Source organism: Natator depressus, chromosome 8, assembly GCF_965152275.1.
Source record: "Natator depressus isolate rNatDep1 chromosome 8, rNatDep2.hap1, whole genome shotgun sequence".
NCBI classification, from domain to species: domain Eukaryota; kingdom Metazoa; phylum Chordata; order Testudines; family Cheloniidae; genus Natator; species Natator depressus.
In genome coordinates, this window is record NC_134241.1 from 30,311,847 (window position 1) to 30,325,632 (window position 13,786).

The window sequence follows — 13,786 nt, forward strand, 5'->3', positions numbered from 1 at the left end:
CTTGGTACCATAGTACGTGCATACGCCTGTGCGCTCTTGATTGGAGACTGGAAAGTAGTGCTTATGGGCCTGTGCCTGCACAGAACAACATCTTGTGGTCCAAATAAGAAGATATCGGCAGGCACAAGCCAGCCACCACTCAGTTCCTGCTCAGCCGCCTACAGTTTGAGAGAAAGTCTTTGCTGTTAGCTGTTTCAGCTTCTTGCCTTTTTCACCTTTTGGAAGTCTTTATTCATTATTGTTTGTTTCCCAGTTATTTACTTAGTTCTTTTTTTGTGTGCTTCTGAAGAGGGATTTTTTCCTCTCATACTTCTGAACCTTTGTGCCAGAGCATAATTTATGCCTAACACACCTGTGTTTAAGTCCTACCACAGGTCTTTCCCCTGCAGTGATGGACATTTAAAGTAGCCTGTGGTGTTTGAGGGACTCCCATATCCCCTCAAAATGCAAGGTCTGTCTGGGATGTAAGGGTAGGTCCAAAAAAGACGGGGAGGCTAGACTAAAAGTCCTCCTAATGGAATGTTCCCCAGGTCCGGAGAGAATCCTCTCCTTCCCCGTTACATTGACCTAAAAATTGCAGGCTGCTTTTGTCACTGGTCCAGCTTTGTCTGTGACCGCGGACCTGAAGACCTCATAGAAGAAGCAGCACATATCCCTAATCTTGGTGCTGCAGGTCAGCCCACAAATAACTGTGAACACTTGCCTTCAGCTCTTGGGTCACGTCTGCCTCTAAGTTCATGACTCCCTACATGAGACTACACCTCAGATGTCCCTAGACATGGTTAAGAACAGTATATACCCCAAACAGATACAACTGCTCCAAATCGGCCTCTAAAATGTGTTGGATTACCTTACATGGAGGAAGAACCCACAAAGGGTCTGTGGGAATCCCATTGTTAGGGGGCTTATTCCTTCACCCACTTACTTCCCTGGTCCTTCTCGCATGAACAGAGAGCAACAATACCCGAAGTCCAAAGGTGCAAACAATTCGATGTTTATTGGGGTGAACTTTCAGCAAGCATGATTTCAGTTTCCTTTCTTAGTATTTTTCTTTTTAGCTTTGACACCACAGAGCCTTACACCTGTGTCCCTGTTCCCATTTTTGCCCTTAGCCAAACATTATTCCAATTTCCTTACCCCCATTCCCTGTTCCCATTTCCCCCTTTAGCAAAACATGATTGCAATTTCCTTACCCTTATTTTTTGTTCCCATTTTTCCTTTTTAGCAAAACATGATTCCAATTTCCACACCCCCATTCCCTGTTCCGATCCCCTCCCACCCACACCCACTCACTTCCTCATTGACTGCAGACTATATAGTAAAACTTGAGTTTTGCTTAGCTATACCTTAACCAATCATTTTTCTGAAATTTAACTAACCAATCCTAACATATTGTAACATGATTATGTAACCAGTTATATTCCACCACCTTAATTAGTTTACACCCAGCAAAATTAATTATACAGCAGACAGGAACAATCACAGAACCAGACAGAGATTATACAGACAAACAATAGCAAAGTGGGAACTATAATGACAAAACAATACAGACGTGAGGATTTCACATCCCAGCTATTGATAAGTGAGTTCTTGCCAGACAGGATGCTATCAAACTAAGTTTCCTTTTACATTTTCGAGGCACTTCCCTTTCTCTGGAGGTAATAGGAATACAGTCCTGTCCTAATAGTGCCTAACAGCCCAATAGCACGTTATTTCAGTGTGACTAGTTTGGAATGTGAGGATGTAACTGTTCGCTTCCTAGCTTATGGCTGCCTCTGCTGCTTAGCCAAAGGCCTTAGCCTAAGAACAGGGCCTCAGACTGTCACAGTAAGAGAAGGCCCTTACACCAGCAGACAGTGATTTTGATTCTTTCTTTTATACCTCTAGAACTAGCCAAATAATAAGAATACACCTAAATTCTTAAAGTACAGGCCTTTGCAAACAGGCCTGAATATCTATATCCTAACACCCATTCTCGCATCCTACGCTACCAAATGTTCTCACAACAGACACCTGTCTGTTCAGATAGGGAGCTCAGTTGCAGGGAAATACAGTTCAGGGCAAATGATCTCTGCAAGAATTGACACTTGACATCAACAGTTCGATATGCTTGCCAAAACTTTCTCCACAACCTACAAGGCTGCTTGGTCAGAGTAGTGCTTGACAACAGGGAGGTGATGTATTACATCGTCCACCAAGGCAGAGCAAGATCCCAGTCCTTATGTGCAGAGTTGCTATGATTCTAGAACTGGTGTATTTCCGGTCGAGTAGACTTATAAGTGGTCTATCTACCTGTCCTTCAGATTACGATCACTGACTCCCTGAGCAGACACTTCTGGCAAGACCACAAATGACAGCTCAAAGATGGTCACTTGCAGCATCTGCCAGACCTGAGGTCTACCACAAATAGATCTCTTTGCCACCCTGAATGACTCCAAAAGTCACCTGTTTTGCTGTGGGGGAGATGCGCTGATAACTCCATAGCCTTATGCCCTGCTTTTATACTTAACTGCTGAGACAGTCCTCAAGACTGTTCTCAAACTATGCACGGAAAGAGTGAGAGCTATTCTCATAGCACCAGCCTGGCCAAGATAGATGTGGCACTTAAACCTCATCCATTTTTAGGAGGTGGCACCCTTATAACTTCCTACCACAGAGGACCTATTGACACAGAACTCGGGGTCCTTTATCCACTCGAGCCCTTTCTCTCCGATTCTCAACGCGTGGCTTATGAATGACTCTTGACCATGGAATTGACCTGTTCGGAGGCAGTTCAGTCAGTTCTTTTGGCCAGTAGAAAACCCTGTACCTGCAAGACTTACCTCCAGAAGTGGAAAGGCTTTCGTTCTTGGTACTCTTCTATTTTTCCAAGACTTAGAAGTTCTGCTTACCAAGATACTGGAATTAAATGCGAGAGGTCTGTCAATAAGCTCTGTATTTCTATATTAGGCTTCTGCACAGCTTCCCACTCCTCTATCTAGGGGTTCTTGGTTTTTGCCCACCTTGCCACAGCTAAATTTTTGAAAAGTCTATACAACTGTATCCTCCTATCTGTGACCCAGCCCCTAGTAGGACCACAACCTGGTTCTTAATGCTTTAAGGAGAGTCTTCTTCGAGCTGATTGACCGTGCTCTCCTCCACTTCTCTTTTTAAAACTTCATTTCTGGTCACCAGTACTTGAGCAAGAAGAATGGGAGAGCTGAGGGAACTTACGGCCAACCCACCATATACCACCTTTTATAAGGGCATGGCTGTATTAGGCCCCCATCCCTCTCCTCCCATCCCCCCCAAAGATCTCATTAGCATATCACATTAACCAAGGGATTACCTTCCTGTATTCAAGCCAAAATCTGATACCTCAGAGAGGAATCGAGCCTTCATTCAGCGGATGTTAGACAGTCCCTTGTCTTCTATTTAGACATGACTACATTTTAAGCTATTTGTATCTTCTTCTTCTTTCTTTGAGGAGTGTCCCTGTGGGTGCTCCACTTTTGGAGTCTTGATGCACTGTGCTTGTAATCAGAGATTTGTGGTACGAGTGTCCGGTTGGGCCGCGCACGTGCCATTGCCGTCTTGCGCTGCTCCGAGTGGTTACATAGCGGTGTGCAGCCCCAACCATCGCTCAGTTCCTTCTCTACCACCTTTGGCTTGAGTTGGAGCAATCAGCAGCGCCTTCTCTTTCTTGTAGATAAGATTAGCATTAGATAGTTTATAGTTTTAGTGGTAGGATAAGTAATAGTTAGATATCCCTTACCTCATTTATTTTACCAAAAAAATTTTTCCCTTCTTTTCTCTGTGTATTTACCCTCAGTAGGAAGATAGGTTTAGGCGCCCATACACTGTCTGTCCCCTATTGCATTTTGGACACAGACTTATCTGGCATGCCTGGATCACTAGCTTTCAAACTGTCTGACGTGCAGGCTTTCTATCCCGGTATCTGACGAACATGCACAGTGCATCCAGTGTCTTGGCGAGACCCAAATTTCTCAAAAGCGTCCACATGGCTGAAACCTCACAGCCAGAACCAGGAAGGCAAGGGATCTCCAACTGAAATTGCTCATGATGGAGACCTCAGACCTTGAGTCTCAGACACCTCTGGGCCAACAGTCTCCATCAGCAGCATCTGACAGAGGACCTGCTCCTACCTTCCCTCACCAGGAGCATTTTACCTAAAAAGGCCACAGAAAAGAGGGCTCAGACTTCTACTCAGAGGGAATCTGCTAAGAAGCAGCGATCCCCACCTGCCAAGTCCATCTCGAACCAATCCCATCAAGTGCATCGGACTCAGAGACCCCGGGTCCTTCCGGCAGTGGGAGCTCTCATAGAGCAAAGGACCCAAAGTGGGCAAGCTCTAACAGCGCCTCAGAGGGCACAACAAAGCCCTCCACGTCACCACCCACGGAACCTGTGGTGCCTGCACAGCTCAGCCTAAAACCTTCGGTGCCTGTAATGCGTATGGCTGCACTGCCAGCAACGCTGACGTCAACACTGATGCTGTTGGTACCGCACCAGTTCTTATGACATGCGGATCTGCGGGAATCCTCAACCCCTGAATTGCCGCTCCTCAGTACTGACAGCACTCCAGCCTGGTCGGTACCAAGTCCACTGACGACTTCACTTTGCTTAGCTCCGCCTCTTTAAAGCGACGAGGATGAGAAAGACAGAAAAGTGTTTACACGCCTCATCACTCCTCACCCAAACTGGGGCCATCGCACCAGTCAAATTACCCTGCAGCTGCAGATGCGTGCTCTTGGTCTGGGCACACATGGGCTCTGCCTCCCAACATCGCAGACGTCCTATCCCATCAAGACCCACAGCTCCGCAGTCGTCACCACCATCTCTCCCACCACCTTCGGACACACATGAGAGAAGGGCAGAGGAAACGGAGGAATTCTCAGATCAGGAAGCCCTACCACTGGCTAACCTGTCATCTTTGTCACCTGATGAAACAATAATGCTCCTACCACAGGGACGACTTCAAGCTGTTCCAGGACCTTTTTAAAAGGGTAGCAGAATCCCTGGACATATCTCAGGAGGAGCTACCCGAGTCACAGTACAATCTGTTGGATATACTCCAGATATCCACTTCCAAGATTGTATTGCCAATCAATGATGCTATTATGGAGCCTGCCAAAACCATCTGGCAGATGCCCAAAATAGCACCACCTTCTTGCAAAAGATCTGATAAGAAATACTATGTTCCATCCAAAGATGTTGAATTCCTTTTTACACACCCCACACCAAATTCCTTGGTAGTGAAGTCTGTTTATGTAAGGCGGAAACAGCACCAAGCCAGAACAACTCCTTACGACAAGAACCGAAAGAGGCTAGACCTCTTCGGTCGCAAAGCATATTCGTCTGGCATACAACAGTTCTGCATAGCGAACTATGCATCTTTACTACCCAAGTACACTCTCTGTGTTTTCAAAGATATCTGAACCTATTGACCATTTGCCAGATGAAAGAACAGTTCAAAGTCAACATTGCAGAAGGCCACCTCATCGCCAGGACTCCCTGGACTCGGCAGACATGGCTGCACAATCCATAGCAATGTGTGCGGTCATGCGCCGTGCATCTTGGTTACATCTCTCCAGCTTTCCAAGGGAATTCCATTCGACAGTGGAGGATCTGTCCTTTTAAGGCCCAAAGTTGTTTGCGACCAAAACAGATGAGTCCCTTCACACTCTCAAGTTTCAAGGGCAACCTTAAAATCTCTGGGCATCTATACACCTGCAAAAAAAAAAAAAAAATAGGGCAGGTATTATACACAGAGATTCTGCTTAACGCTGTATTCGCAATGCCACAGGCAGTATGACTAACTGCATAGACAAAGATGTCAGCAAAACCAAGATCAACCCTCGACGTCTCAGCAGTCCACTCCAGACAACAATTTTTAAGGTGTGATCCAGGGCACGAGACCACCATGCTCTCTAACTCTGGAAACAGAAACGGTTTCCTGTCAGTTCGGAGATTGCTTGTCACCATTTTACCAAGTGTGAAAACTGTCACAACAGACAGATGGGTTTTAGAAATTTATCCAAAAGGGTTACTCCATCCCCTTTACTTCTATTCCACCTACCTCTCCCCCCACCCACCTTCCCTATCCCTCTTCAGAAACTCATCTCACGAGCACATGCTGCAACAGGAAATAAATCACCTCATACAACTCGGTGTCGAGGAACCCGTACCAATGCAACACGGGTGGGAGAGGGGGGTGGTCGCATTATTTTCTAACACAGAAAAAAATCTGGCAGGTGGAGACCCATCCTGGATCTACAGAAACTCAACAAATTTGTAAGAACACAATGTTTCAAAATAGTGTCATTATCTACAATAATTCCAGTATTAGAGAAGGGAGATTGGCTCTCAACCTGCAGGACTCATATTACCATAAACCCGTCACACAGAAGATTCCTGAGGTTCACCCTAGGGAAACATTTCCAATACATAGTACGACCCTTCGGCCTGTCCACCGCACCGAGGGTTTTCTCCAAAGTTCTAGCTGTCGTGGCGGCATACCTCCTCAGGTACTGAGTAATGATATTTTCGTATTTGGACGACTGCCTCATAAGGGCACCAACGCAACAAGAAGCAATAAACACTATGCAGAGTATGATAACCCTTTTCACGAGCCTAGGATTACAAATAAACGCACAAAAGTCCACACTCATTCCTGTCCAGAATCTGGAATTTGTAGGAGCCTGTCTCGACTGTTTAACAGCAACACTACCTCAACAATGCTTCCTCACAGCAGTCGATTTAATTTTGGCGGTGATGGACAGCCCACAAACATCCGCCAGAATGTCTTTACAGCTCTTGGGGCATATGTCAGCAACGACATCTGTTGTCAAACACGCCAGACTTCACATGAGATGCCTGCAGGCCTGACTTCGAACAGTGGACATACTGCAGAGGCACTCTCTAAACAGACGCCACACTGGGTAGGAGACTCCCTAAAATGGTGAACATAACCAAAGAACATCTGTACGGGAGACCCATCTGAAATCCATGCAATCACTTTCTACCTCTAAATACACAGCCATCGGGATCCTCACAGACAATATAGCATGCATGTTTTACATAAACCGCCAAAGGGGAGCACAGAGACAATACAACTTCAGAACTGATGCATCAGCAACCACATGAATATATCAGCATCCTACCATCCGGGATTTCAGAACACAATAGCGGATGCCCTAAGCAGAGTTCTCACAAACCCATGAATGGGAGATGGATCCTGGAATTCTGTGTGCCATATTCGAACTATGGGGATTTCCCACCAGAGATCTCTTCGCAACAGCACAGAATACCACACACTATTGCTCCAGAGCAAGATTGGGACACCACTCCCTAGCTGATTCTCTCCTTATCTAATGGGATGCACCGCTGATGTATGCATTCCCTCCGACCCCACTCCTAAACCGGGTCACTCACAAGGTCAAGAAGGACAAATCCAGAGTCATTCTGATAGCTCCTCCATGACCCAGACAAACGTGGTTTCCATATCTCCTTCAGATGGCAGTTTGAGCCCACCTCAAGCCCTTCCCCTAGTACCTCATCTTCTTTCACAATATGCAGGACATGTCTGCCACTGCACCTCACGGCCTGGTTACTCCATAGCTGACTGTGGTCGAGGAGGCCTGTTCAGATTAAGTAAAAGATATATTACTGAACAGTTGGAGAGCAAGTACAAGAAAGACCAATATCCATAAGTGGAAATGATTCAGCGTTTGGTGTCAAGATAAACAGATCTTACCAACATCTTCCCCTTTACCAAGGGTCCTGGACTACATATTATAATTAAAAAAATCAGGGCTTTCCACAAGCTTCATCAAGGTACATTTGGCAGCTATTTCCTCTTTCTGTGACAAAGTGGATGGAGCCATGATATTTGCCCACCCGATGACTAAATGCTTTCTTAAGGGCATTGAAAGTGCCTATCCCACAATAAGGAACCCTTTGCCCATGTGGGACCTCAAACTGGTCCTACATGGGCTTATGGAAAAACTATTTTTGAGCCACTTGCCACGTACTCACTCCTCCACTTATCCATGAAGGTGGCCTTACTTATCGTCATTTCATCTGCCAGAAGGCTGGGAGAACTGGGGCATTAATGGCACACATCCCGTACACAACTTTCTTTTGAGACAAAGTTGCCTTAAGACCACACCCCAAATTCCTATCCAACATCGCCTCCCCCTTTCTTGTGAATCAGCCTATCTACTTAACTGAGTTTTTTCCAAAACCACATGCAGATGGAAAGGAGTCATCACTCCCACACACTGGTCGTTCATCGAGCTCTAGCTTTCTACATTGAAAGAACAAAACCATTTAGAAAATCTCAAGACTATTCGTTGCTATGTCTGCTTCTCCTATTGATCGTTCTGTCTCAAAATAGATACTATCTAAGTAGATATCAGGATGCATCCACCTCTGTTATCAAAACTTTCATCTACCAGTTCCAGTGAACTCTACCAGAGTACTTTGGACATCAGTAGCCATCTTCAATAATGTCCCTATTGTTAACATTTGCAGAGCAGCAACTTAGGCATCAGCCCATACATTCACAAACACTATGCCTTAGAGCAACAGTCTGCTTTGGACACTTGCTTTGGACTCAAGGTGTTATCCGCCATGCATACTGCAACTCCGAAGCCACCCCCACCCCCTTAAGGGGCACTGCTCAACAGTCACCTAAAGTGGAGTACCAACAGGGACACTCCTCGAAGAAAAGGTTACTCACCTTGTGCAATAACTGAAGTTCTTAAAGATGGCTCTTCCTGTGGGTGCTGCACAAGCCCTCCCTCCTCCCCTCTCCTTTGACGTTTCATGCAGTTTCTCCTGGGTAGGGCAGGAACAGAGGGACGGTTGGCTGTGCACCACTATGTAACCACTCGGAGCAGCACAAGATGGCAATGGTGCATGCACGGCCCAATCCAGGCGCTGCCACTACAAATATCCGATTACAAGTGCAGGGCCTGAAGATACCTAAAGTAGAGCACCCGCAGGGACAACCATCTCGGAAAACCTCAATTACTGCACAAGGTGAGTAACCTTCTCATTTACAGAAAGAATGAAGGGCCAATCTGTTTCTCTGCAGTAGTTGTCAAAATGATTTTCAGGTTGTATTTTGACCTGTTAGGAAATAACTGGGATGTAGTCCCCCATATGACAGTGCATTCCACTTGAGCTCCGTCCATGTCTACTAAAAGATGTTCCCATAGCAGAACTGCAACTTGTTCTTCTCTTCGGACCTTTGCCAAGCCTGATGCCACCTTACCTCCTTCCAGAGAGGACCCTGCCTTTGGTGATGCAGTTCTCTGAACAGTTCTTGACTTACCTTCCCAGTACCCACCACCTCTTTGAATTACTTCTTGGGAGTCTCCTATGGGGGAGTGCCCATAGAGACATGTACTCTAAGAAGGAGAGGTTACTTACCTTACAGTAGCTTGTCCTTGCGGAAGCTCCACCTCCCTCCCTCCTTCCCCTCTGCTGTGGAGTCTCTGGCTTTGTTGCTGTGAAGGAACTGAGTGGTGGTGGGCTTGCCCCTGCTTATTATCCCCTTGTTTGCATCACAAAGTGTTCAGTGCAGGTATGGCCTGCAAGCACTACTTTGCATTCTCCTTTCAAGAGCGCATGGGCACTCGCATCCTATGGGGGGACAAAAACCATCTAAAAGAATTCAAATTGCTGTAAGGTAAGAAACTTCTCCTTTGTTAACTTGTAAAGATTACATAGGGAGCCTAGCTCTTGGCCTGCAGTTTTGAGGCTTATTGAAGGTGAGAAATGAGTGCTTTCAGGGACTTCTGTTCAGCATACCACAACTGGTGAGAATTTTATGCCATTATATTTGGTGTAAAAACTAAGTGGGATGTTTTGCAGATAGATGGGGTCAGGTAAGGACTCTAGAAGTCAGGTTCATGTTCCAACAAAGCTTTTCAAGTCCCCAGAATTAGATTTCCTTACCCAGATGTGTGGATCTTATGCTGTTCCTCTCTTTCCATGGCAGATGATCTGACAACTGCAGCACTTGTTTGCATGGAAAAATAATAGGAAAACCATTTGCATTGAAAATGGTTATATAGCAGCAGTAAATAAGGGGCCAGCCCCATATGATGGGCAAGACCTATTAGAAAATAACTGAATAATTCCTTATATATGTTGGAAATAGATTACAAGGAGTATGATTCAACATGACATGTCTGATGTACTGAAAGTTGACAGACTTGTAAAAATCACTTATAATCATTAGCTTAATTAGTTAATATTATGCAATTTGAAAACTTGTGTAGTTGTAGCTTGAAGTCTGAGAACCTGTGTCTTAACGGAGGTCTTACACCACAGTGTGGAAGCCAACATTCCCCCTCCCCCACACACACCTGTTTAGACTACAGGCAGATTAAAATCATAGCTTTGGCAAATTATGATAACCTTTGAGCCCAAGGAAGTCAATAAAAACTGATTGAGCTTCTAAGGTGTTCATGACCATCAGGACAGAGGCTACTGTTGCAGAGAGCCTGGATGGAAATTGTTTGCACTGAATTTGGCCCTATATTTTTGTCTGTTACAATACAAAAGTTGAATTATGACTTTGCCACTTCATGGTCATATGTAATGTGTTAATCAGGAACTGATAGGTAGCTTTCTTCTGGAACTTGTGCTTTTGTGTGTGACTTCTGTTCATCTTTTGTTCCACGCATGAGATGATATTATTTCAAGGAGGATAACAACCAATTACCATCTTGGATCATCAGTTTCAAACTGGTTCAGTAGATCAAACAAATTGGAAACCAAAAGCTTTTTAAAGTGGCGAAGTAAAGATGGAGAGCATTGCTATGTGAATTCAAAACAGTTTTGATGTTTTTATATTTTCAAATCTTGTAGTAAAAATACTAGCTGACTCTACTTTCTCTTGTGGATAGAGCAATTGGTATTCCATTTTGGTGCTTGATCTAAGTTAAAATGAGACCCGCAGCCTTGATTTTCTTTAATAAAATATGTATTTAGAATGGATGCTTTGCCTGTAGGTTAACAGCTGGATCCAGACTTGAAACTGTGGAAAATGAAGACCTGCGTGAAAAAACAATCAAGCCTGAGAAGAAAACACGAAAGAAAACATACAATACATTGTATGTGTCTTCTAAGCCAACTCCTGAAACACAATGTCCTCAGCAATAAAACTCAGTTTTTCCAGAGCAAATCTGGAAACTTAGTCTTGCCTTAAAGATTCTGTTGTGCAGCAATGAATACGTAGTGTACCGTTTAAAGTTCAGAATGACTAGAGTTGACTATGGACGTACTGTGAAGCTATATAATAAATACAGATATAAACTGAGTAGGACTGCATGTTTATCTAGTGAATAAAATATTGTGACACTGGACTGATGGAAGGGAAGATAGAGAGAGAACAATAAATACCAATGTGGTTAAATATCCTAAAGTTTGTTTTATTTGTTTTAAATGGGCACCTTTCAAAGCTACATTTTCCCCGAATGTGTAGCAATTTCTGATTTTCAGCGCTCCCTGTATACTTAAATCCCATATTTAACACCTTCTTTAAAAGTTATATGAAGGTTCTGTGCATTTGAAATGCTAGGAAGTATCTTGTAAATGTACCAGCAGTTAAAATAAATCTTGCTTTACTCCTTTCTAAGGTGCCGATAAATGTTGCATTGTATGACAAAGTGCTTAGTTTTCTAAATGTAAAATTCTAAAAAAAAAAATATTCAGGAAATCTTTTTGTAATATTCTGTGTGTAAAAACTGTTACTGCTCTTAATGTAATTACTTTATTAATTTTGTTTGTAGAATACAAAACATGTAAGCTTTCTGTAACAATAAATGGCTTATTGCAACTTGCACACTGTACTTGGAATAAATATGCAGCTAATGTGCAGGTTAATTCTAATGGATGTTTGTTCCCAATTAAGACTTCTAAACTACTTAATTAAATTTGAAGTATGATAATTGCTACAGTTGCTCTGGTTTCCCTTAGCGGCTAATTCAGCCCTTTCAAGTGCTTGCCAATAGCCTTTGTAGCTAAGTTTTCTGAAAGTCTTAGTTGGAAAATTTATTCCAATAGTTTTTACCCACTGATAACCTGGTTGACTAAGTCTTTATGCACTTGTGCCCTGATCTCTTCCCACCCCTCCACCCCCAAGGCATTAATCCCCTAAAACTTCCATTGAAAACTGTGTGCACCAAACAGGAAATGTAAACACTCCCAAATGTGGGTGGCGGAAGTTAGGCTCCTAAATGTGTTCACCACTTAAACCAAAGTGGATCCAAGTTTTTGTGTTAGTTGCAGGTAATCAACTATTTAGAAAACTGAGGTGACTAAAATCAAAGTTAAACTTATTACAAAGCATGAGTCTTAGCTGGCAGTAGAACATGACCATTGTACAATCCTGTTGTACTTTCAGCAGTTCAATTAATTTTTTTCTTAGCTTGTGTTGTACTGATGCCCTTACACACAAGGCAAGTGATTTAAAAAAAACAAAAAAACCCCTCAGCCCTGGTAGAGCTGCCGCTGCCTGGACACGGACCAGGTTATTTGTGTCCCTCCACACTGGGCCTTGTTGAGTTCTTAACCTTCCTTTGAACTGAGGAGGCTGCATCACTGTCTTTTTCCTTGGTCTCCTGGTGCACTTCTTGGGCACAGACTGTTACCCTTTCACAGAAACGGGATCACATTGCCCAGCTGCCCAAGGACCAGTGCTGATTCCCTATTGGCTTCACTATATGTTCTCCCAGAGTTCCAACCTGGTGGGTGCTTTGGGTTTACAGTTCACCTCTTTGATGTGTAATAGGTATAGCACATAAAACACAGGTTTGGCAACGATTTAAATACAATTACATTAGATTGAGACAAAAATAAAATCTTACATTCATTTCCCTGCCTCAGTTTCCTCATCCTTTGGGAGTTTTCTCTGGGCTTAAGTCCAAGTCCTTTTCAGTGTCCAGGATCCTTCTGTGGCTCGTAACTTTTTTGAATCATGGAGTCTGTCTTCTACAGGTCAGCATGCTTTTCCCTTGGCTGGTTCCACAGTTAAAAACACTTCCCTATGTCAGAACTATATGCCCCTTTTGTTCCTCTCACCTGCCCTATGAATTTCTTGAGTTTATAAATCCTAACACAAATGTCTGGTTCCAATGTTCTGCCTCTGAGAGAAAATTCCAGGCCCCAAACCCTATCACCCTACAGAAAAGTTAGAGAAATTTTCTTCCCCAAGGCTACAACCTTCTTATTGTTCCAAGGTGGTCAAATTCAAATGGAATTTCTTCAGGTTCACTCCATTATCATACTTGAATTTCAGTCCAAAATGGAGGTGTAACAGCAGAAGGCGGCAAGCCCCACGTTCAAAATGGACTTCACCACCTTGCACAAACAGTCTAATATCAAACAGAATTCATAAGCTATATATAAATTCCCCAAACTATCATTATGGGCACTTGAACAGTGGCTCAGAGTAGCTTCTTAAAAATAAACTCTTACCATGGGCTAGATCATCTTTCCGTGGGAGATGAGGATGAAAACCTATGGAATAGGAGACCTGCCTTTCAGATATAGAACTGCAGAGTATATTGCACATAAGGACTGAGATGTATTGTCAAAGCTGTGCTGGTAAGTTTGCATTCACATCTCTTGTATGAATACTAAATCCACAGAATCATGAATTTTCTTTTTAAATCTTAAATTGACTTAAAGTTTATAATTAACTTGAAGTGGCTCTAAGTACTTAGTCCCTACAGCCCCTTCCCACCCTTGCATCCTACTTTAGTGCTGC

General features: G+C 43.7%; 1 protein-coding gene across 1 annotated transcript in view; it reads left to right on the forward strand.

Moving 5' to 3' along the window:
- The window catches only part of SPDL1 (spindle apparatus coiled-coil protein 1), a 49,206-nt gene extending 37,478 nt beyond the window's left edge, over positions 1 to 11,728 (forward strand). Inside the window, exon 11 of the mRNA XM_074960681.1 lies at positions 11,028 to 11,728. Within this exon, the coding sequence (XP_074816782.1) occupies positions 11,028 to 11,178 (151 nt within the window). The 3' untranslated portion in view covers positions 11,179 to 11,728. The remainder of the gene's footprint in view (positions 1 to 11,027) is intronic.
- The last annotated feature ends 2,058 nt before the right edge of the window (positions 11,729 to 13,786 follow it).